General features: G+C 39.0%; 1 protein-coding gene across 2 annotated transcripts in view; it reads left to right on the forward strand.

The window, feature by feature from the left end:
• Positions 1–117: 117 nt before the first annotated feature.
• Positions 118–21,913, forward strand: part of TBX18 (T-box transcription factor 18) — a 29,170-nt gene continuing 7,374 nt past the window's right edge. The window contains exons 1-6 of one of the 2 annotated variants that reach the window (XM_058566686.1): positions 118–788; positions 1,990–2,194; positions 4,322–4,423; positions 7,508–7,679; positions 15,193–15,360; positions 18,795–18,859. In XM_058566686.1, the coding sequence (XP_058422669.1) occupies positions 482–788; positions 1,990–2,194; positions 4,322–4,423; positions 7,508–7,679; positions 15,193–15,360; positions 18,795–18,859 (1,019 nt within the window). In that variant the 5' untranslated portion in view covers positions 118–481. The remainder of the gene's footprint in view (positions 789–1,989; positions 2,195–4,321; positions 4,424–7,507; positions 7,680–15,192; positions 15,361–18,794; positions 18,860–21,913) is intronic. The other variant, XM_058566687.1, reaches the window with a different exon arrangement.

Raw genomic sequence — 21,913 nt, forward strand, 5'->3', positions numbered from 1 at the left:
GGGCCCCGGTCTCCGCCCCCGCCGCTTTATTGACACTAATGAGCAAGTTCTTCCCACCGCTCTCCTGCCTGGAAGTGCTGACAGATCAAGGCAACAAATTTCAATTACAATCCCTAATTTGTGTCCGCAGAGTGTTTTTTACCCATGTTAGTCCTCTCTGGCGCATCAGTCGAGGCAGGTCTTGGAGCAGCAGGAGGAGGTGGAGGGGGTGGGAGCGAAGGAGTGCATCAGTGAGAGAGCGCGCGCGAGAGACCGAGGGAAGGAAACTTGGCGGGCGCGTCGCTGGTTCCTCGGATCCCAACCCAGGCGAGAAAGAGGAAACGCCAAATTTGTTTTTGCCCGCGGCGGGGAAGGGGGCAGATCTCGGCCTGCAAGAGGCCCCTAGAGTCGTTCAAATTTTAGTAGGGGCAGGAGAGCGAGTGTGTGCGTGTGCCCGCGCGAGTGTATATGAGCAAGGGGCGGGCGGGCGCCGGCGGCGGGGATGGCCGAGAAGCGGAGGGGCTCGCCGTGCAGCATGCTAAGCCTTAAGGCGCACGCCTTCTCCGTGGAGGCGCTGATCGGCGCCGAGAAGCAGCAACAGCTTCAGAAGAAGCGGCGAAAGCTGGGCGCAGAAGAGGCGGCCGGGGCTGTAGATGACGGAGGCTGCAGCCGCGGCGGCGGCGCCGGCGAGAAGGGCTCCTCCGAGGGAGACGAAGGCGCTGCGCTCCCGCCGCCGGCTGGAGCGGCATCCGGGCCCGCCCGGAGCTGCGCAGACCTGGAGCGGAGCTGCGGCTCCCGCGGAGCCGCGGGTGAGTCGGCCCCTTCCAGCCTAACTTCTTCCCGGCGCGGCCCCTGCTGGGTCCCGCCGGCCTGCACGGCCCCCGAGAACCTGAACTTCTGCGAGTTGTGGGTTTGCGCGCGCGCCGCGTCCCTAAGTGCCCGAGGCAACTCTGCCACACGTGCATTGGCCGTGGGTGTCAGGGCGCAAAGCTCGCCACCTCCCTGGCCTCTCTAACCGCGCCACTCGGGTCGCCCTCCAGACGGTTAACACGCCGCTTCCAGCATCGCTTCTCAGGCTGCCGCCGCCCACTCGGCGACCCGCGCCCTCAGCCGCCGCTGTTTGCGGCGCTCGGCGGTGCAGATCTGTACTAGCCGTATCTGCATCCCTTGGGGTTCCAGCCAATGGGTGCTCTTTTTCTTTCCTAACTTTTAAAAGCATGGGGGTGGGGGAGCGGCGGCATAACCCCCCCGAAACCGGAACGAATGCCCTAAACCGTTTGGGTAAACCAGGAAGAGGGCGGCGTATTTGCAAACGTGGTTTCCCGAGGGGTAGCTGAGCGGTTCCCTTCCCTTCCCCTCCCGATTCCCGCTGCCGAGGCCGACGGCGACCGCGGGCTTGCTTTTTGCGCTCTTCTGGCCCCTTTGCTGCTTGGCTAAGAAACTCAGGGCGGCCGGGGAGTTTGGTGGGAGCAGAGTCTGAAGAACTTTCTAGAGGATGCCTCCGGCCGGGCCCAAAGCGAGGCGCCTCGGACGCCTGTGGCGAAGGGAGGCCCAGGCGCTTCAGACCAGGCGCTGGGGCACCAGACGCTTTTACTGCGTGCGCTCCGGGGCACGGGGTGTGTCGGGGTCTGCCCTGGGGATCTGGATTCAGGAACCCATCTCAGGCTCCATTGGGCACGCATCCCAGACCCGGGCGGCGGCTCGAAACTTATTTTGGGGCCTTGACAGAGCGGAGGCGAGGAGGGTGAGGTGGATGCGGCCCGCATGCCTCTCTGGGACTTCGGACTTGGGTGCCGAGGGGGCCCCACTTGAGCATCGAGTGTCCCTTTGGCGGGCAGAGCGGGTGTTGACCTGTGGGCCTTTTTGGTAGAAGGACCTGATGGCACGAAAGCTTCCCCTTTTCTCCTGGTCCTTTTCCTCTCCCCAGCCGCCCTCCTGGGGTCGGTCTCCCCATCAGGCTTCTCCTCTGGAGTCCTCACCGGTTCCCCCTCTCTGCCCTTTGCTGCCCAGGCGGCTGTGAGGACGGCTTCCTGCAGGGCGCTTCCTCGCTGGCGTCCCCGGGAGGCTCCCCGAAGGGGTCCCCGGCGCCCTCCCTGGCCCGGCCCGGGACCCCGCTGCCCTCGCCGCAGGTCCCGCGGGTGGACCTGCAAGGAGCTGAGCTCTGGAAGCGCTTTCACGAGATCGGCACGGAGATGATCATCACCAAGGCGGGCAGGTAAAGGGGGAGCTGGCGCGAACGGCCCCGGCCCTGGGTTAGGAAGAAGGGCCTGCAGCATGGTGGGGTCTCTGGGTAGCATTTTCGTACAGACAGGACCAGGCCCCGAGTAGTGGTTCACTTTTGAGACTGGCTTTGCCTCCCTGCCCAGGAGTCCAGTAGATGAGGGGCAGTGCCCGGTCGCCCCCCTGTTGGATGCGGGGGAGAAAATCACCGTCGCAGCCGATGCGGTACCGTTTCGGTTAATATTCTGCGTGCAGGGTAGTTACAGATTCGTGGTCGTATTTACGTCTGTCCAGGCGTTTATTGAGGCTCTAGTTATCGTTTCTGAAACTATGGAACAGATTACTCCTCCGTTTTAAAAAAACGCAGTTTACTCTTTAGCAAACCATGATTTACTTTTTCAGATTGAAAACTTCCAGATTGATTCTTTATCAACAGATTTCTTGGGACTGTGAGAATGTGCTGTGTTGTGCTATTTTGATATTAGGCTAGGATGAAAAGTTACTGGAATCATTAGTAATACATGCTTAATCCCTGCAAAAATAATTACCCTGATTTTTAAAAACCATTCTGTTTGTAGATCCACAGTTAAATGGTTACAGTTTTTTTCCCAAATGAAATCCAACACATTAGACTAAATTTGCTGAAGAATACGAAAAAAAATTTTGTAAGAAGTTATGTTTGCTTTTGGAAAGTGTGAAATTTGTACATCCGTTAGTAAAATAAATGGATTTGTTGGCCAAATCATATTAATTTGAGGGAGGTACAGAAATATTTGCATTTTAAAGTTTTCGGTTCATTTAGTGCAGTGAAATCAATGAATAATATCTTCCTTAAAAGGAATTTTAAAAAGCACACACAACTCTTTCAGGGAGTACACATGGCAAAAACCTGGACAGCATAAAAGTATCCAAACTTATTAGAAATTACAAAAACATATTTTATTGAATCCATATGCTACCTTCTACATTTTCACAGAGCTTTTATTAATGATCCAAATTCAGTCTTCAACAACACAAAGCAACAGTTGTCTTATAAAGGATGTAGTTAAAGACCTTTACTCTTTATCTTACAGGTGCACTGAAATAGCACTAAAACAGCCAGCGCATTAAACTGTTCTCATGCCTAGTTAGGAATAATGGACTTTCTTTTCTCTGGAAGTGGTTTTTAATGGCATTATTGTTATAGAAAAAAATTGGTAAATAACAGGACTAAAAATTGTGTTATAAGGTTAAATTAGCAAAAATTAGATTAACTGGAAAGGTCCTAGACATAAATCATTAGATGAAAGTTTAAAAAAAAAAAAGAACCGCTCTATTTGTTTTTCGTATATAATAATTTGCTGTAGTATTCCGTACTACTCTGCCCTTTTAAAAAGTTAGGTACATTTACTTTGCATCTCCTTTGATATGCAACTCTGGAAAGCCAAGAGAAATGCAGATTTTCATTTGTTTTAATTAGCAAAGTTTTGAGTAAATATGGTTGAATAAGAAAGTATTTTCAGGGTATGGTGGGGAAAGGAATGATTTGGTAAATATACGTTGTGTTTAGTTTCTGCTTTCAATAAAGAAGTTTTACTATACCTTTCAAATTTAGAGCAACTTTTGCACTTCACCTTTACCACGCTGCAGGCAGGAAGTCCTGTCTCAATAAAGAACATATTGTTTGGTTATAGCATGGCACATTGGCTCCTTGTGGTTTTTTATAACCCTTTTAAAATTTCACATTATAATATGTTTTATCACTTTTAGAAATTCAAGTTTTCTATTCCTACCATTTGGAACATTTTATTATTTGTGTTATTAAAGTAAATATGCTCACTGATTTTTGTTTAAAAAATAAAATGCTTTCTTTAAGTGCCATTATTCCTTCAGTGTACAATTCTTTTGCTGTTAGCTATACTGGCATTTAGGTAAACATGGAACACATGTACTGAGTACAACAAATTACTTTGAAAGCCTTAGTTTTGACATGTCTTGTGTTCTGATTCTTACAAAGTGAATGCTATACATTTATACATGGAAAAATAAAGATTTGAGAGGTTCTTTGCGTATTCATTCTCCATGTGTAATCACAAACGAAAACCAAACCCAAACTCTCTTTCCTCCCTTCCCTTATACATAGGCGCATGTTTCCAGCAATGAGAGTGAAGATCTCTGGATTAGATCCTCACCAGCAATATTACATTGCCATGGATATTGTGCCAGTGGACAACAAAAGATACAGGTACAGTAGATCAGATGAATACAGGAGGATAAGAAAACGCTAGGATTTTACAGGCTGTGCCTATTTGATCTGTGATGACTGTGATGTTTGTTTCCAGAAGCCTGTACAATTCCCAGATCCCTAATCCAATCCCTGTCAGTTCCAGTAGCCCAGACGATGCCTTCTCTTGCAGTAAATGTGGAAACTTAATTTTTGTTTTGCTTTTAATAGATACAGGAATGTCTCTAAGTATTGAGGACTTTAATACGGGCCAGTTCAGTGTTGCTAAACTAAATGTATCTTTTGTATTTATTCACATTTTGTTAGTGTTGAGATGAAATGTTAAGTAAAGTTTGTAGATATACATAATATGAAATGTTTCATTTTCTTCGTGATTTTTTTATCTTTAAATAAATTCTTTTTATCTTGTTACATTCAAAATGGTAACTATTTGAAGGCTTTTTTCCTTTAATATGAGAAAATTATTTAAGATTTTTTACAGTTAAGAAAAATAAAATATAACTCATTATGATATTAAGGCATCTTTAAACTAGCAATGAATTTGGTACCTTACTGCTGTTTTTTGGTTGGTAGTTAGCACGGTAATTTTTTTTAGAAAAAACCTTTGTAATATTTGGAGTTTGAAAGAGAATATATTTATCTAGACATGATGAAGTTGGAAAAGTTATACATTCTTCAGTTTCAAACTAACCTTTGCTTCTTTTCTTCAGCAAGTAAGCAAATCAGCAATTTTCAATGACAATGCTTTTTATTTTCCTGAGGAGTTAAAAATGCTAACATTTAAAACAGGAAATTTTGAGTGGAAGATCAGAAGGTGCTGCTTTAAATTTTGGTCTTCTTTGTTTCTATTTTTTTTAAAACAGCTAGAGCAGTTAGTAACTTCTTAAATGAAATCGGATTTGGTTTTTAGCACTTTTTAAAATGTAGGGAGTTGCTTTTTTGAAATAGGTTTATGGTGTCAAAAGTATACAGGTTTAATTAGTACAGGCACATATGGAATACTAAAAAAAGGTAATAAAAGGGCAGTTTTATTATTTGTGTTTTGTGTGTAAGTTGTATTACTTATTTTAATTAAATAAGTCATTAGGGAGTTTGCTAAAATTATCTACTGTGTGACAGAAGCAAGAAGGCATTGAATTTTATTCTTTAAATATACTTGGCTTAAAATCCATGTTCTAATTTGGGTTTCGTGTTAAGGAAAATAATGTAATTCTTAATGAGCTTAGAAATTATTCCTTTGTCTTCTAGGTTTGTCTCCTATTTCTTTCTCGAAATTTCCTCCATATATTTTGGATGGGTAATTTTACTTAACTGATTCTTATTGTTCTCCCATAAAGCAAGAAAAATTTCAAGTATTGGTATTAAAATGCCAGACTTTAAAAGATCAAATTGTAAAACATAAATTTGCCTTCACTTACATTGCTTTAGAACAAGAAATTTGTCTTGTGCATTTGCATTTAAAATGTTTCACAGAGAATTGTAACACATAGCATTTATTCTCTTAGTGGATGTGGATTTTGAACTATTCAATATGCATACCTTTTCAAGATTTTGATGGAGCATATTACTCTATTTTGGTAATATCGTAATCTATATCCATAGTGCAGCTTTTTTTCTTGCTTTTCTAAGATTTGCATTTTATTTTCCAACCTTTTCAGCAAGAGTAGAAAAAATTTTTTTTGGCTTATGCTCTGCTGTCAAAGAGTGGTATTTGGTTAAGTTAAAAATGATGGTGATTTATTATACTATAAAATTAATATTCTCAGAAGCCTATGCAGTTAGGAACTTATTTATTGAAATTACACTGTACCAATTAAGTTTTTTAAATTATTCTTAATTTTCTGATTATGTATTTTTTCCCAAGAAAAGAAGTTAAACAATAGAAGGTGTACTGAGCTCAAAAGAGAATGAAATATGTGACCGTAGTTGAAACAAAGCGTTTCACCAGAAATGCTATGAAATTGTTTCATGCTATTTTAAAAAGAAATTTACATAGTCTACAGGTAGAATTTTCTGAGACTATTTGCAAATTGTTGCTTTAAATTGCCGTATTTAAAACACAAATGGAAGCAAAACACCTAAGTATATAATATCATTTTATATTCTTTTCTAAGTGATTCATCAATATACTAGTTTCTAGTTTTTGAATTAGTATATTTTAAATTAACATTAATAAGTGATAATTTGAATATAGGATTAAATATTATGATTTTATTACTTGAAACATTGTTATATAAATGTATTATTCTAACAGAATCAATATATTTGGCATATATAAACAAACAGAATGGGATGTTTTGTCTCCTAATTAGAAAAGTAATATTAATTAGATATACCATCATTTTCAAAGGTTGATTTATATTTTGATTAGTGCTATTTGAAAACTATTTAAAGAATTTTTTTTAAGGGTCAACAGAGAAATACAAGAGATAAAAATCTACATTTTATGATTATACAAAATTTTAAAATTAAGCTGAATACTTTATCCTCAATTTGTAGTGTAATAGAATTAGAAAAAAATAATTATAAATGATAATAGATAAAACTTTTTTCCTATGACCATAAACATTACTGGAACTTCTGACAATTTCCCCTTGCCTTCCTACCATCTATCCCATCAGCCTGTATGTAAGCCTAAAATGGGAAGTGATCCTAAGGGAAATGGGACACTTTAGGATAAAACTCTCAAGTATTTTTGAGATTTACTTAAAGGTGAGCTTGACAACTTAATAGTTTCTTTATGTCAATTGAATATCCAGATGAAAATAGAAAATATCAGAATACAGACAGAATGTCTAACATGAATACGTGTGATTCATAAGAATTAAGATACATTTAATGTGGTGATAGTGTGTATATTTCACTAATCCTTAACACACACTTACTCTGAGTGGTCAGTAGGGCACTGCTGCCTCACACAGTTTATGAAAAGTACTTGAAATTTTATTTTATATGCATAGGATGTAAAGAGCAAATCGTTGTACTTTAGACTTTAAAAAAAGGTGCACATTGTGTCTGATTCTACTGAGTTGGAAATTCCAAGAAAGCAACAGTCCACATACTGAGCCTTGTCATTTTCTCTAGGTATGTTTACCACAGCTCTAAGTGGATGGTGGCGGGCAACGCTGACTCCCCTGTGCCACCTCGGGTGTACATTCATCCAGACTCGCCTGCCTCGGGGGAGACTTGGATGAGACAAGTGATCAGCTTCGACAAGCTGAAGCTCACCAACAATGAACTGGATGACCAAGGCCACGTGAGTAGATCACCTCCCTGATGCGCCACCATTGGATGGCGCAGCCATGTCTATAACTGCCCCTAACTGAAGCAAACGAACTTTGTTAAGATCATAATATTCCTCTCCTGGTAGATCAGCATGTGCATAATTTGTGCAAAATCAAGGTTATATCTGCAACAGAGACTATGTCTGGGGCCCAAGTATCCTGTGAAGCATGTAATAGTTTAAAACTAGATACTGCATTTGTGTTGGAATGAAAGGACCTCAGGCAGACTTTTTTAGCCAAAACATTTGTTTGAAACCCCATGAAGTGCTAATTATTATACTCTGAATATGAATACTTGGGAATTGGGTTAACAGGGATAATGATTTATTGTGTACTGCAGATCCAGCTCATTTCCCAGCTGAGGCTCATTGCTTCTCAGTAATGGCCCAGGCTTAAGCTGTTTGTATGTTCTATCTGCAAGCTCCCAATTGTTTTGTAATGACATCTAATGTGTCAAAATATGTTACAATAATAATTCCTTTTAGTCCTAAAACTGCCAAAATATGATATGTAAGTCAAAGTCAGCCATTCCAATAATATAGTCATTTTTAACACCTTACTAATTTTTAAGCAGTATTATTCCCAGGTGAGATTTCTACATTATTATTTTAATAAATAAGCGACTCTGGATACATACTGATTTCCATTCAAAGTTAGCATTTCTATTAGATTCCTATTATTTGAGAGGGTTTTGAATGAGGCAGGATTGAAATGCCTTTTGAAGAATACATCATAAGTAAAAGAAATATCAGCTAGTTAATTTCTCAAATGGGTGACATTAAGGTAGCATATTTATGAACAAATCTTTTAAAACAAAAATGCAAACTGTCACAAACTAGTAATACAGTGACGACAGGATATGATTTACAAATTGTTAGACAATGTCTTATTTGATTGACCTTAATGAAAACATTTAAGTACAAATTTCATTGTGGTACAAATGAGGAATCTGGATTTTTAAAATGTATCTATCTCACATTGCCAGTGCTTTTGTTTATTTGTTGCCTTTTATGAACAGAATCAGAAAAGTAACATAATAGATTTCATTTCTGAATCCAACTACATGCCCTATATTTTAGTGTATTACTTTATTTCCCTTCTTTTTATTCTTTATTTACACAGTCAAGTTGTAGCAACTATTTTTTACTTGACTTTGGTGAAAGAGCAGTAGCTTCTTCTGTCTCATTGAGGGAGCTGACTGTGAAATGTTGTCAGCATGTCCTTTGAGGGGTCTTTTATTTTTTTGGAATAGAAAATTTAAAAATAAATGCCATTAAGTATTATGTGTTCTCAAAAACTTAAATATACTATACTTTTCTGGGTTCTACAGTTTGTGAATATATCTTTTAAAAATATATATAGAAAGAGATAATTGTGTCTAAAAACTCTACACTGTCATATATAAGGTAAAACTCCTTTTAATAATTTAAATCAATATAGTCATTTTATAAGTCTAATTCTTTCAGATCAAATTTCTGGCTTTGTATCTAATATCTAACATATCTATAATATCAGATATAGATCTAGTAATTTATCTATCTATATGATTTTAACTTTTGTAATTTCACTAGACTTTATTTAAAACAGTATTCTCTAGAGAAACAACCAATAGGATGCATATAAATATGTATATAGAGAGATTTATTTTAAGGAACTGGCTCACACAATTATGAGGCCTGAGAAGTTTGAAATCTGCAGGGCAGGTTGGACGGCTGACACCCAGAGAAGGGCTGATGTGCAGCTCGAGTCTGAAGGCAGTCTGGAGGCAGAATTCCCTCTTCCTCCGGCAACCTCAGTCTTTTTCTCTTAAGACCTTCAACTAACTGGATAAAGCCCACCCGTTATGGAGGATGGTAATCTGCTTTACTTAAAGTCTCCTGATTTAAATGTTAATCTCATCTAAAAAAATACCATCACAGCAACATCCAGATTGTTGTTTGACAAAATATCTAGGTACTAGCCTAGCCAAGTTGGCATATAAAATTAATTATCATTCAGCATTGTTTAAAACACAAAAGAATAGATTCAAATTGAAACTCAATTGCTTATACCTAAATAATTATAATATTTCACTATTAAGAAAAACAAAAACATAGCAGAAAACAGGCAAAATCTAGAGAAGTATGTCATCTACCAGTGGAATTTTTCTTTTAAGGTTGTGGCAGGATGTAATATTTTAATGTTGTTGTTTGTACTGTTGAGTCAATTCCAACTCCTAGCACCCCTGTGTACAGCACAGCAGAACCCTGCCTGGTCTTTTCGCGCCATCCTGTCACCTTCCGTTGCTATATCAGACAATGCTCCGCTGCTATTGATAGGGTTTTCATGGCCAGTTTTTTCAGAAGTGGGTGGCCAGGTCCTTCTTCCTAATGTTAGTTTGGAAGCTCTGCTGAAACCTGCCCACCATAGGTGACCCTGCTGGTATTTGAAATCCCAGTGGCATAGCTTTCAGCATCACAGCAACATGCAGCCGCTGCAGTATGACACCAGACAGACAAGTGGTGTGGTTCCCTGACCAGGAAACAAACTCAGGCTGTGGCGGTGAGAGCTCCGAATCTTAACTGCTAGACCACCAGGGCAGGCTAATACTTTAAGAAAGGGAAGTAATTAATATGTGTGGGGAAAAGGGAGAGAAAGATATGTACCTGTGCATTTTAGAAGCAAGGAAATTGCCTTTGCAAATGGTAAAAATGTACGTATCAGTTGATACTAGAGGAGAATGTAGGAGGGAAAATGCTATTTTTCATTATTTACTTAAAAAACTTGTTTTTGAAGACTTTGTAAAATGTAGTAAAAGATAAAAAGCTAGTCTCCGCCTTCAGGGATCTTCCAGCCTAGATGGGGAGAGAAGACATGCACACGAATAACTATCCTGGCAGCTCAGAGAAGTACAGACGCCACATTATTCCAGCCGGGAGAGATTGGGAAGGCTTCATGCAGAAGGTGTCTGCTGTATTTATTTACTCAGTTTGATGACCCCAAATGAGAGTAGTGATTAGGAATTCATTTCTTATTCTATTATTGATATGACAGTGTCTAAGAAGACAGTAAGACCATTGTGGTGGGACTTTCTAATTCACTAGTCCCTTTCCTGATGCAGAGACCTCTTGGGGACTCACCTCTTTGTCCTCATATGGTTGACCCCCCCACCCCAATTCTAAAGGGGGGTGTGTGGCACTAATCCCCAGCTAATCAAGCTCACTAATCAAGCTCTAGACTCAAATGAAATGAGAGGTGATTTTCTAATTTGCTTTCTAAATTGCTTTCTTCCTCTTTTTGCTTGAGGAAGATTGGCCCTGAGCTAACATCTGTTGCCAATCTTCCTCTTTTTGCTTGAGGAAGATTGGCCCTGAGCTAACATCTGTGCCCATCTTCCTCTATTTTGTATATGGGACACTGCCAAGCATGGCCTGATGAGCGGTGTGTAGGTCCGTGCCGGGCATCCAAACCTGCGAGCCCTGGGCCACCGGAGCAGAGTGCACACACTTAAGCACTATGCCACCAGGCCAGCCCCTGCTTTCTTACTTTTTTTGTCCTCTCAGTTCCCAGTTTTACTTTGCTAAAGGTGTACAAACGTTTAACATAGTGACTTGAGAACTCCATGTAGATCCGGGACTTTTATTAAACATCGAGTGATTACAGGAATCAAATCCTCACAGTGCTGTGGCTGGACCTCAGACTGCATGAGACGTGAGATCATGTGCCATTGAGGTTTTCCCCAAAGTGACTTCATCTTTCTGAAGACCAGGGATTGTTTAGAGAGGAGCCTTGGTGAGAATCTAGAGTGGAAATGTCCCACTGCTCCATAGCTAATCTTTGAATGTTGTGAAAACTTTATAATCTTTGCTTGCTCCTTGGGGAATCTGTAGCCAGATTTATGTGGGACTGTATACAAACCAAGGCTGGTCCTTGGGCTACCCAGGAGCAGATGGTTAGCATGCTTGGGTAAGGTATTTCCTTCTCATCATGTGCATGTTTCCCTGTTCACCTTGAATTTTCCATCTGGAGGGAAACATTTAGATGAGCATTTCTCTGAAAAATTAGAAGACATTTAACAGCTCACAGTACGCCTTAAATTTAGGCAGAACTCACTCCCACAGTGCTGTTGTGCTTTGGAAGGGAGCACAGCCAGGCAGCCACAGCCAGGGGACCTGTGGGAGGGCTTGTCCTCCCAGCTGCTGAGGATTCAATGACATAGAGTCGCTCCAGCTCTAGTTTGTCCTCACCCTCTTCCCATTTCTGCTTGAGAATCAGGTGGGGAGAAGAGATATTGCAGGGGAGATTGCTCAGATCTCCCTAATGGAAGGAACTTGCAACAACTTAGTGGTCCAACACATTCGTGTTCGAGGGCAAGTCACTTCCACTCTCTGAGGCTTGGCTTTTTCGTGGGTTATATTGGAAGCAGAGAATTTTGAGTGAATCAAATAAGCTGAGGATCTTGAAAGTACATATTTGAAAGGAGTGCGTTATAAACAGTGTCAACTCCTGAAACAAAACCAGGGCCACCGTGCTGTGGAGCTTGCGACCAGGTGTTACGGCGTTGACCTCTACCATTTAAAGCGAGTCAGTATCTGGTATCGCTGAAATGCAGGGAGCCAGGTTTTTGTTATCTGCTCCTCCTCAGTCCTTTGCTTGACTTGTTCTAACACTGGCATTTAGGTCATCTAGAAAATTTCCAGAGTCAGCAGGTAGTGTTTCCCTGTTGAGCTGTCTTGTAAGACTGGACACAGCTGGCGTGTCTGTCAAACCACAGGCCCTTTTGGCCCATCAGATCAGAAATAAGTAATATCATGCTTCTTTTGATGCAAACCTAGGTCTTTAAAGTGGAAAAAACGTGTATTAACCTGCACATGGGAAAGTACCCTGTGTTTATGGACATAGGTCCATGTGACTATTTGTGCTAATAGATAATGCCAAAAAGAAAAGATATCCTCCATCTAAACAGAACAGAGAGCATGGAGCATGCAGATCAGATACAGTTATTTGAGTCTGGGTTGATGGGCCTTATCATTGTGGTCTCCTTCTTTATAAAGCCAGTGGTTCTCCTGGTTCTATTAAATAAGCAAAATATTATTAACCACTGGTCATTATAAGTTTGATAGTTCATTAAAAACAAAATAATGCTATTTTATAAAGAAGAACTGAGGTTTGTTTAGCATTCCCTAGAAATTTCCAGGGATATACTAAATTCCTATGGATAATATTGAAAATACATTATTTTGCTTGAATAATCTTCAGATTTCTATTGGCAGTTGCCCTTTAATCTGCAAACATAGGCATACATCAGCTATTTCTGTACCCTACCCCAATATGCCCCACTTTAAGTCATTTTGGAAATTCAGTAGGGATATAAACAAGTAAATACAATTAAAATGTGTATAGCTATTGAGAAATCTGCTTGAGGGAACAAAGACTTCATAAAACAAGAACCTACTTTTCACTGACTAGTAAACAGAAACTGAAATCAAATTTTGTTCACTTCATTCCAAGCCAGTTCATTCTAGTCTTCTGAAATTGGCTATGCACTCATTTTTATTTGTTTAATGTAAAGTAGCTTCCTCCAATTTTTCTTCTGCTCTGGGATTTGCTGATCATTAGAATTGTTAGAATTAAATCTTGCTTCTGTGTTTTTAAACTTTTTACCTGACTTACAGCAAGACGTACATTTTATGTTATGACCTAGTGCACACACACAAACATACACACAAAGGTAACAATGTTTTTGCAAAACGGTGCTTATCCTTACTACAAGCAGCACACTCTATTTTTCTACATTGTTTTATAATTTTATTTATTTAAAAAATTTCTGGTTGCAACCTCTTAAGTTGATTTCATGAACCACTGATGGCTTTCTGAAGTTCTTTCCTTTTTCAGACCTGGAAAGAGGCTTTTCCAGAGGTTGCAAATGCGTGTGTGTGTCTCCAGGTGGGGATGAGGGCTATCGTCCCCTCTTATCCTTTCCCTGTACTCATGCTGTGTCCCCATCAAGCATGTCTGGTGGGCATGATCGTTAGATCTGCTATCCAGGCATTTCTCCCACTGATAGAAAGAAAACTTTAGGGTTAAAAAAAAAAAAAAAAAAAAAACCTGACCACAGCACTGGTTACTACTAGAGGGTAAAGACATCCTCTTATGGCAGCAAACACACTCTCCCAGTAGGGCTACTTATGTTTGGGCTAATTAAACTGCCTGCATCCTGAAAAAACATGAGGCAGGTCAATGAGTATGTTTCTCCGAGACTTTTTAAAGCATTTCTCCTCCAAACTCCTACCACCCCAAAACCTGAATTCAAATGTTATAGCTCAGGACAGATATAGGTTTGTTAACTAAATTCATTAATGAATACCTGAATATGGAAGCCCAGCAGCAAATAGAAGAATCCTACTGGATGAGGCTATTTCTTTACTCCACTCCCTCAGCCTCGAAAGGATAGAACATATAGAGAAAAAATTCACCCACAGCCCCATCGTCTAGAGATGATCACTGTTCATATCTTTGTATGGGTCCTTTTTACTGTCTATTTTTTATCGGTTGTGATAAGTTTATAACAACTTGGATCTTTTTTTTATCATTTAAGATTTTAAAAGATGCATTTCATTATGTGGTTAAAAATGTCCTAAACAGTATTAGTAACAGCTGAATAATACTGTATCCTGTTGTGTGAACTTTCATTTACCTAACCAGCCTAATCATGTAAGTGGTTTATAGTTTTTCCACTGTTATAAAGGGTGCGATGCACATCTTGGTATGCGAAATGCTTTTCTGGATTTGGAATATTTCCTTAGGACAAATTCTCAGAAGTGGAATCATCGGGTAGAAGGTAGTTGAACCATATTATCAGATTCCCTTAGCAGAGTCTGAGAGCACCAGCTTTTCTATCCCCAGGCACCTGGGTTTGGGAAGGCTTGTTGTGATCGAGGCATGGACACTGGGCTCTCCAGGCAAACCAGAAACTTTGTGAGCCACATGCAAGGCAGACCCTGGAGTATCCTTAAAATTCCCTTTGTCCTTGAATAGACATGTTCTAGTCACTAAGAGAGGAAAAATGTTCGCTAGAAAACCTTGGTGTGCAAATACTTATTTTTAGGGAACGGGTGTGGTGGAATTTAAATAATCATTTCAATCTCATTTTTAGTTTTATTGGTTTGGACTCTAAGTTCCATTTGGCTTATTATAAATAAAATGCTCATGAATTTAGTCTTGTATTTTCAGCAACAGAAAAATTGATGTTAAGTTCACATGGTTATACACAGGGTTCCACCAAAACAATGGTTTTCTTTTTTCTTTTGTATTTTTTTGCACATTTTACAACAACTTCCTAGCCCTCCCACTCCCATTATGGTATACTTGATTAAAGTGGCACTTCTGCATCTTTGGAAATTTTCACTTCCAACTGGGATTTATTTTGCACATTAAATATTTAGTCATAGTGTTGAGATTGGGCAGAAGTTCTTGATGCATTTGGCCTTTCTTTCCTTGACATAGATTATTCTTCATTCTATGCACAAATACCAACCGCGAGTCCATGTCATCCGTAAAGACTGTGGAGATGATCTTTCTCCCATCAAGCCTGTACCATCTGGGGAGGGAGTGAAGGCATTCTCCTTTCCAGAAACTGTCTTCACGACTGTCACTGCTTATCAGAATCAGCAGGTATTGTTCTCAGAATTGGTATCTTTCTAGACTTTTCATTTCAGGTATAAATAGAAAGATTTTCTCTTACATATATATAGTCCTTTATATATACAATGTATAAACTTTTCTATTATATATTATATATATATAATCCTTTTCACTGTGTCTAAATGTTATGAATTGTCATAAAGCATTTGCCATATATGACGTCCAGGTTATATATATATTATAATCACAATTCTTAAGCCATGATTCCTCAAGTAAGGCTACTCTGGGGAAGATTTCTTTAGACAAGAATGTGTCTCATGGCTGACAGTGTGGGTTTACTTTCCATTTTGAGATGTTGAGTCATGATGCCATAATTAACATTGGGAAAGCTGTGTGTTGCCTAGGAAATAGACATGTAAAATATGAAACGTGAGTTGTAAAGTAGAGCATGAGATTTGGTAACTCACTTTATTTTAAAACTGCAGTTCATGTATTATGAAAAATATTTCAGAAGCATTTATCCTATATAGTCATTTTGGTATATTTACAAAAAGGGTGGTTTCTTTCAAAATATGTTTTCATTGTGCTAGAGGGTGCTGTGCATGCTTATAGTCTGAGAGATCAGCAATTGTGGAGTAATCCTTTCAGAAAATTAGAAATAATTTCAGAAGTGAAATATGTCTTTTCTAAATGGGTAAGCATAGACATTTCTTTAAGGCTGTATCAAATAGGTAGAGAATTGAATGGAGGTAATTGTTTAATCCGTGCAATTCTGGCCAGTTTTCATAAGAAATAGTGATGTAGTTGAGGCTGATGTGGTCTGTGGTAGATTTTTTAAAAAAATGTCAGTGGTCAGCAGAATTATTTTAGGTTTCCACTTATCTTTACATTAATACACACCTCAGTTAAAATTTTAAGGCTTTATAATCCCTCTGTTGTGGTTTCTGTTGTTTTAAAGCTTTGCAGGAGATTTGGATCCCGTCCCGTGTGTCCTCCTTTAGGGCTGAGGGGCTCATCGCTCTTGTCCCTGTGGAGACACAAGTCCCACAGTGGAGGCCGTCTTGTCCTCACACTCACATTGCCACGCTTCCATAGAGGCTTTTAGGAAGGAACATGAAGTTCACCTTTAGAAGGGCTGGAGATAATTAGGAAGATAGTCTTAAAATGGGTTAGGTGCAGAAAATGATTTCCTTTTAAGGAAAAAAATAATGCATGAGGAGAAAAGAGCAGAGGCATTTAGTACTTTTTTAACAACCCCAGTGCATCTTCTTTCTCTGTCTCCTGTCTCTCTCGCACTTACACGTATAAACGGTGTTATATGTGTATTTTCTCCCAGCCTCTTTGATACAATAAACGAGACACAGTGGGCTGTTGGTACATGCTGGAGACTAACACCAATTAGCAAATGTGGATAAGTCAAATAAGAGGGTGGAAAAATTAGAAGGTGGCAAATTGATAATAATAAAATGCAATCATGTTCATTTTTTTAACTTCCCAGCTACTCTTTTGAAGAACTTAAGGAAAATTGGTAAGTAGCCTAGTGTGGTGGTTAACAGCATGGGCTCTCAAGAATGGGGTCCCAGCCTAGTTCTGCTGCCTAGTAGCTTATGATTGTAGGAAACTTAAGCCTCAGTTTCAAAGAAAACATAAAATTGGGATAACAGCTACACATAAGTTGCTACGAGAATTGAATAAAATAATATGCATAAAACTCCTAGTACAGCATGCGTGGTATGCACTCAATAGATGTGATGTTAGTAATAAAAATAATGATAATAGTAATTATGATATATCTCTATTTAGACAAGGCACCATTATATAAATCTGTACTCTTTTTAAAAATACTATTTTAAGTAAACATTTAAATTATGTAATATTATTTAAACATATAAATGAACAGAGAATTGAACTGTAATGATTCATAGAGAATTCCTTCAATGACAGTGTCAGACATGGTGGATCAGTTAGCACAGCCTTATATGATATCATTTACAATGCAGTTTTATCCACGTGCCAAGACAATACCGTATGGAGCGCATGTGTCTTGGGCGTTGCAAAGCTGACTGGAGGATGGCTGAGAGCATGCACAGGACAATATGGGGGCTGCAGATGACAGTCCAAAGATTCCTTCCTTTGCCTTAGTGTCACCCAATAGTACTCATCCTTAGCCAAAATGGTGCAATCAGAAGTATGCTCATTAGCTTTGTAGATTCCACTGAACCGAGGAGTAGAAACAAAGCATGATGTGCCTCATAGAAAATAGGCTGTCAGTTCCTCTGGGCAAAGTGAAGATCTAGTAAGAAATAGTTGGGATGTTTTTATTTTTGTTTGGTGAGGAAGATTGGCCCTGAGCTAACATCTGCTGCCGTTCTTCCTCTTTTTTTTTTTTTTTTGGCTTGAGGAAGATTGTAGCTGAGCTAACATTTGTGCCAATATTCCTCTATTTTTGTATGTGGGACGCCTGCCACAGCATGGTTTGATGAGCAGTGCATAGGTCCGCGCCCAGGAATCAAGCCTGTGAACCCCGGGCCGCCAAAGCGGAGTGTGCAAACTTAACCACTACGCCACCGGGCTGGCTCCATGGGATGTTATTTATTAGTGGATTTCAAGATGGTATAACAAAAAAAAAAAAAAAAATGCTTTTAATGGAGACAGACCATTTGTAAAAATTTCTCCCCTAAATCTTGAGGTCTTAGTGTGCAAAAAGCTGGTTATGAGTCAATAAATTAGAACTATAGTTAAAATTATCTTTTATTTCCAATACATGTATAAGATTTAATCCCATTAGAATCTTCATGTAGCGGGCATCTCTGGTTAGACATTCCCTGTAGTGCTTTGACTAGGTCAGGACTCTGCAGATAAAAAAGGAGAGAATAAAACTTTCAGATGAGAGCCACAAAGATGATTCAAGGAGAGACAAAGAAAAATACAGAGGCAGGAAAGTTAAAGGAGTGTATATTACCTAATTCTAAAGAAGAGAAGGCTTCATAGGAGCCTAGCAACATTCAGGCATATAAATGGCTGTTAAATAGAGGTTGGAGATTAGCTGTTCCCTGTCACCACTATTGCAAGAGAAACAGGATTAAATCATGTCACAGAGTTAAAGGGAAGAACTCTAGTTCAGAGAGATTGTCAAACATAGGGCAATGTATCCACAGACAATTCAGAATCTCCTTCTCTAGGGATATGAAAAGCGAAACAAACTTTGTTCTATTTAGAGCTTGAATAAGAGTAGGAGAGTGTCTTTTTCATACAAGATGAATGTTCCGGATGATTTCTGAAATTTTCTTCTAGCTTTGCTGCTAAGATAATAAAATACCTGGGAAATAGGGGAGAGAAACACAATAGAACCCTCTGACAGTTAATTTTGGAATTACTTGTAGTTCTTCCATCATTTCCATCTTTAATAACCTTACTTGGCATTTAAAATAAGATTTGATGTGATTTTTTTTCCTACTCTGCAGATTACTCGCCTGAAGATAGATAGGAATCCATTTGCCAAAGGCTTCCGAGACTCTGGACGTAACAGGTCAGTCTTAGTGAAGAGCATTCTGGTTGTGATAAACATATTTGATTTTTTTATTGTGAATTTTCCATTACAAAATCAACAGTTAAACTTATTGACATGGTTTTGCAGTCATTTCTGATGAGGATTTAGATTTGCTAATACTACTGGGCCTTGGGTGTCACTTATCATGGAGTGTAGTGTTGTGGCCCGCAGGTTCCTAAGGTGAACTTTGATGTGTGATGCTGGGGTGAAAGTGGAAGCTCTCAGTGTTCAGAGTGTGAGCTGCCACTGAAGGGGCCTTGGGGAGCCTGCCCTTACAGGCCCAGGGGCTTCAATATCCCATCAATATCCTCGCTGCATCTGCTCTTGGTTTGGAATTAGTGATGTCACAACTACCTGTTGATTCTGTCTTCAGAATATGACAATGTCTCTTGTTCCCTCAGATTTCTAACTAGAATATGAAACTACTGCCCATTGCCAGCTAAAGAGCTGATGTTCTTTAGTTTCCAAATTTGTCTTGGCTCGGCTGACAGCTACGCACTTGTTTATTTTTTCTGTGTCGTGTTTTATGGTGTTTGTACTAAGTGGGAGAGCAACAATAATGAATTCCACTCTATTACTTTTATCAAAAAGCAGATCACCTTCGTCTGTGTGCCAAGAGATTTTTCATTTATTGATATGATTCTCTTCCAATACAGTTCGGTGCAACATTTTCTAAAATAACTGTTGATAGTGATAGAGAGCAATAATAGACAAACGTTCTCCAAATGCCTTTTCAGGATAAGGCTTCAACTTAAATGTTTTAAAAGCGTTTTGTTCTTAAAAAGGAAGAATTTAAGTGATTTTTATTACTTTACTCCAGAAATTATCCTAATACTCCTTGAAAACTTGATGTTGATAGGCTGTGTTTACATGCAATCAAATCTCCAATTATCTTATTTTAGGGACAATTGCATTTAAAATTTTAGAGAAAGCAATCAGTAGTAGTCCAGATTTTTAGTTCTTTCGGGTGATTAATTGGGGTAGGTAGGTGTAGATAGAAACCTTTTCTCAGAATATAGTCAAGTGCTTGCAAGACCTTGATTTCATCTTTCTGTGCATTTTTTCAACACCCTGCAATGTCAGGACTAACGTGCAACTGAAATGCGTCGACAGTCGAGCAGCCTTTCCCTTAGTGCAGATAGATTAATAAGACTGGCCAGTAACAGGACTTCCCTTTGAAAAGCTTCACTCTGTAGAGAGATGGGCAGGTGTTCCTAATACATGCTGTCTGCTGTGTTGAAATTATTCTATATCTTTTTAGATGTATGTTTCAATGTGGAGAAAAACTTTGTTGGCTTTTGTTGTGTTACATTAGCTCCTGGTTAACTCTGCTTTTAAGAGGAGTTTCTGAAAATCAAATAATTTAGTCACTGAGATGGTCACTGGTGAGGTGACCTAAGGGATCTTTGGGATGACTCCTTTTCTACAATGACAAAAGGACTATTCTACTTGACAAATACTTTGATGGAACCTTCCTGTGGTTTTGGTTGTAGCAGAATAGTATTTATCCATTTAAAAGTCTTTCATTACTTTCAGTTCATTTTTTTTTAAGCAGAGAATAACTATATTAAAAACTCACTGAAATTCCAGGAGAACAGGACTGAATCTTGGAGAGTATACACCCAGGAACTCTGTCCACGATCTCCTATAGGGCTGCTTACAGCAGACACCCCACTGCTGTTGACACGGGGGATCACACTGCTTGTACCCTGTCAGGTCATTTTTGAAGCAACAAATTAAAAAATATTTTTAAAAGTATATTTTGGGTAGGTAATAATAATGAATAAACTTTCTACAAGTAGAATTGTGATGATAAGATGCATATGACAAGTTTTCAGGAAGAATCCTAGACTTGTCAGTGTAATGAAAAGATATTTGGTTTTCGAAATTTGGTCAGTTAAAAACATGAATAGCATTGGTGAAAATAAATGAAGTCTTTTGTTTGGTACGGTGAGGTCAAAATGCTAGGTTTGATATGAATTTTTTCATTCCTTTTGGCTGTTTTGGGACTACATAAGCATGGCATCCGCGGTGCTTGCTACTATTTTTTCCCTGACTCTAAAACTCTTAATGATTTTAATGGACATACAGAAAACAATGAATTATATATTAACACTTTTAAAATTTTGTTAAAATTTAAAATTTTTATTTTGCTCCAAGTGTTCAAATATCTTAGTACAGGGAAAACATGTTGAGCCTATACATAGCTTTCTTGTTAGTGAAATGAATAATTTCATCTTTTTTTCATTAAAATTACTTCTGCTTATCATAGACTCTTCAGTGCTCACTTTGGAATGCTAAATATATATAAATCAATATGCCCCATTTAAAAAAAATTGATTTTAATATTTTCCATTGATAAATGCATAAGACACTTATATGGAGAAGAGAGAATTTGGTCAGCTTCAAAGATTTCTCACTTACGTATTATTTTCCTTAAAAAAAAAAAAAGAGCCTAAGTTATGTGTAAGACTTGGAAGGTGCCTTGGTGTTGAGGGCTTGGGGAAGGGGTGATATTTTTTCATATATTAGTAGAGAAGAAGGCCCATGAGAAGTTCAATATATTTCTTAATTACCCCTGGTTCTGTTGTGCTGTTATTTATTTTTAGAATAGATTCTATTTTTATTTTTCCTTATGCATGAAATAAACAAATTGAGCAGGACAAGAAATAAACATGGACTTGTGATTTTTTAAACTTTATAAAACAATTTGCTTTAATTAAAAATTATCCCTTCCTGGCTATTTATGGTTCTACAGCCTATTTTATAGGAATCAGTAGCTTCAGCCCTTAAAAGCTCTCCTGAAAGACATTTGCTACGTGAAAGAGAATTTATGTGCTGAGAATAGTTTCATTCTTCAGTTAGGCCTTAGGTTTGACCCTATAAAATTTTTTACTCAGGAAGGTACAAAAATTTCTTCTCTTTAAATACTTCAGGAAAAACATAACCATTTTACTAAATAAACTTGGCCATTTGATAGCATAAATTAGGGTGGTGATAAAATGTGGAAATTGTTCAAAGGCATCTTGTATA

This window comes from Diceros bicornis, chromosome 23, assembly GCF_020826845.1.
Source record: "Diceros bicornis minor isolate mBicDic1 chromosome 23, mDicBic1.mat.cur, whole genome shotgun sequence".
NCBI lineage: Eukaryota > Metazoa > Chordata > Mammalia > Perissodactyla > Rhinocerotidae > Diceros > Diceros bicornis.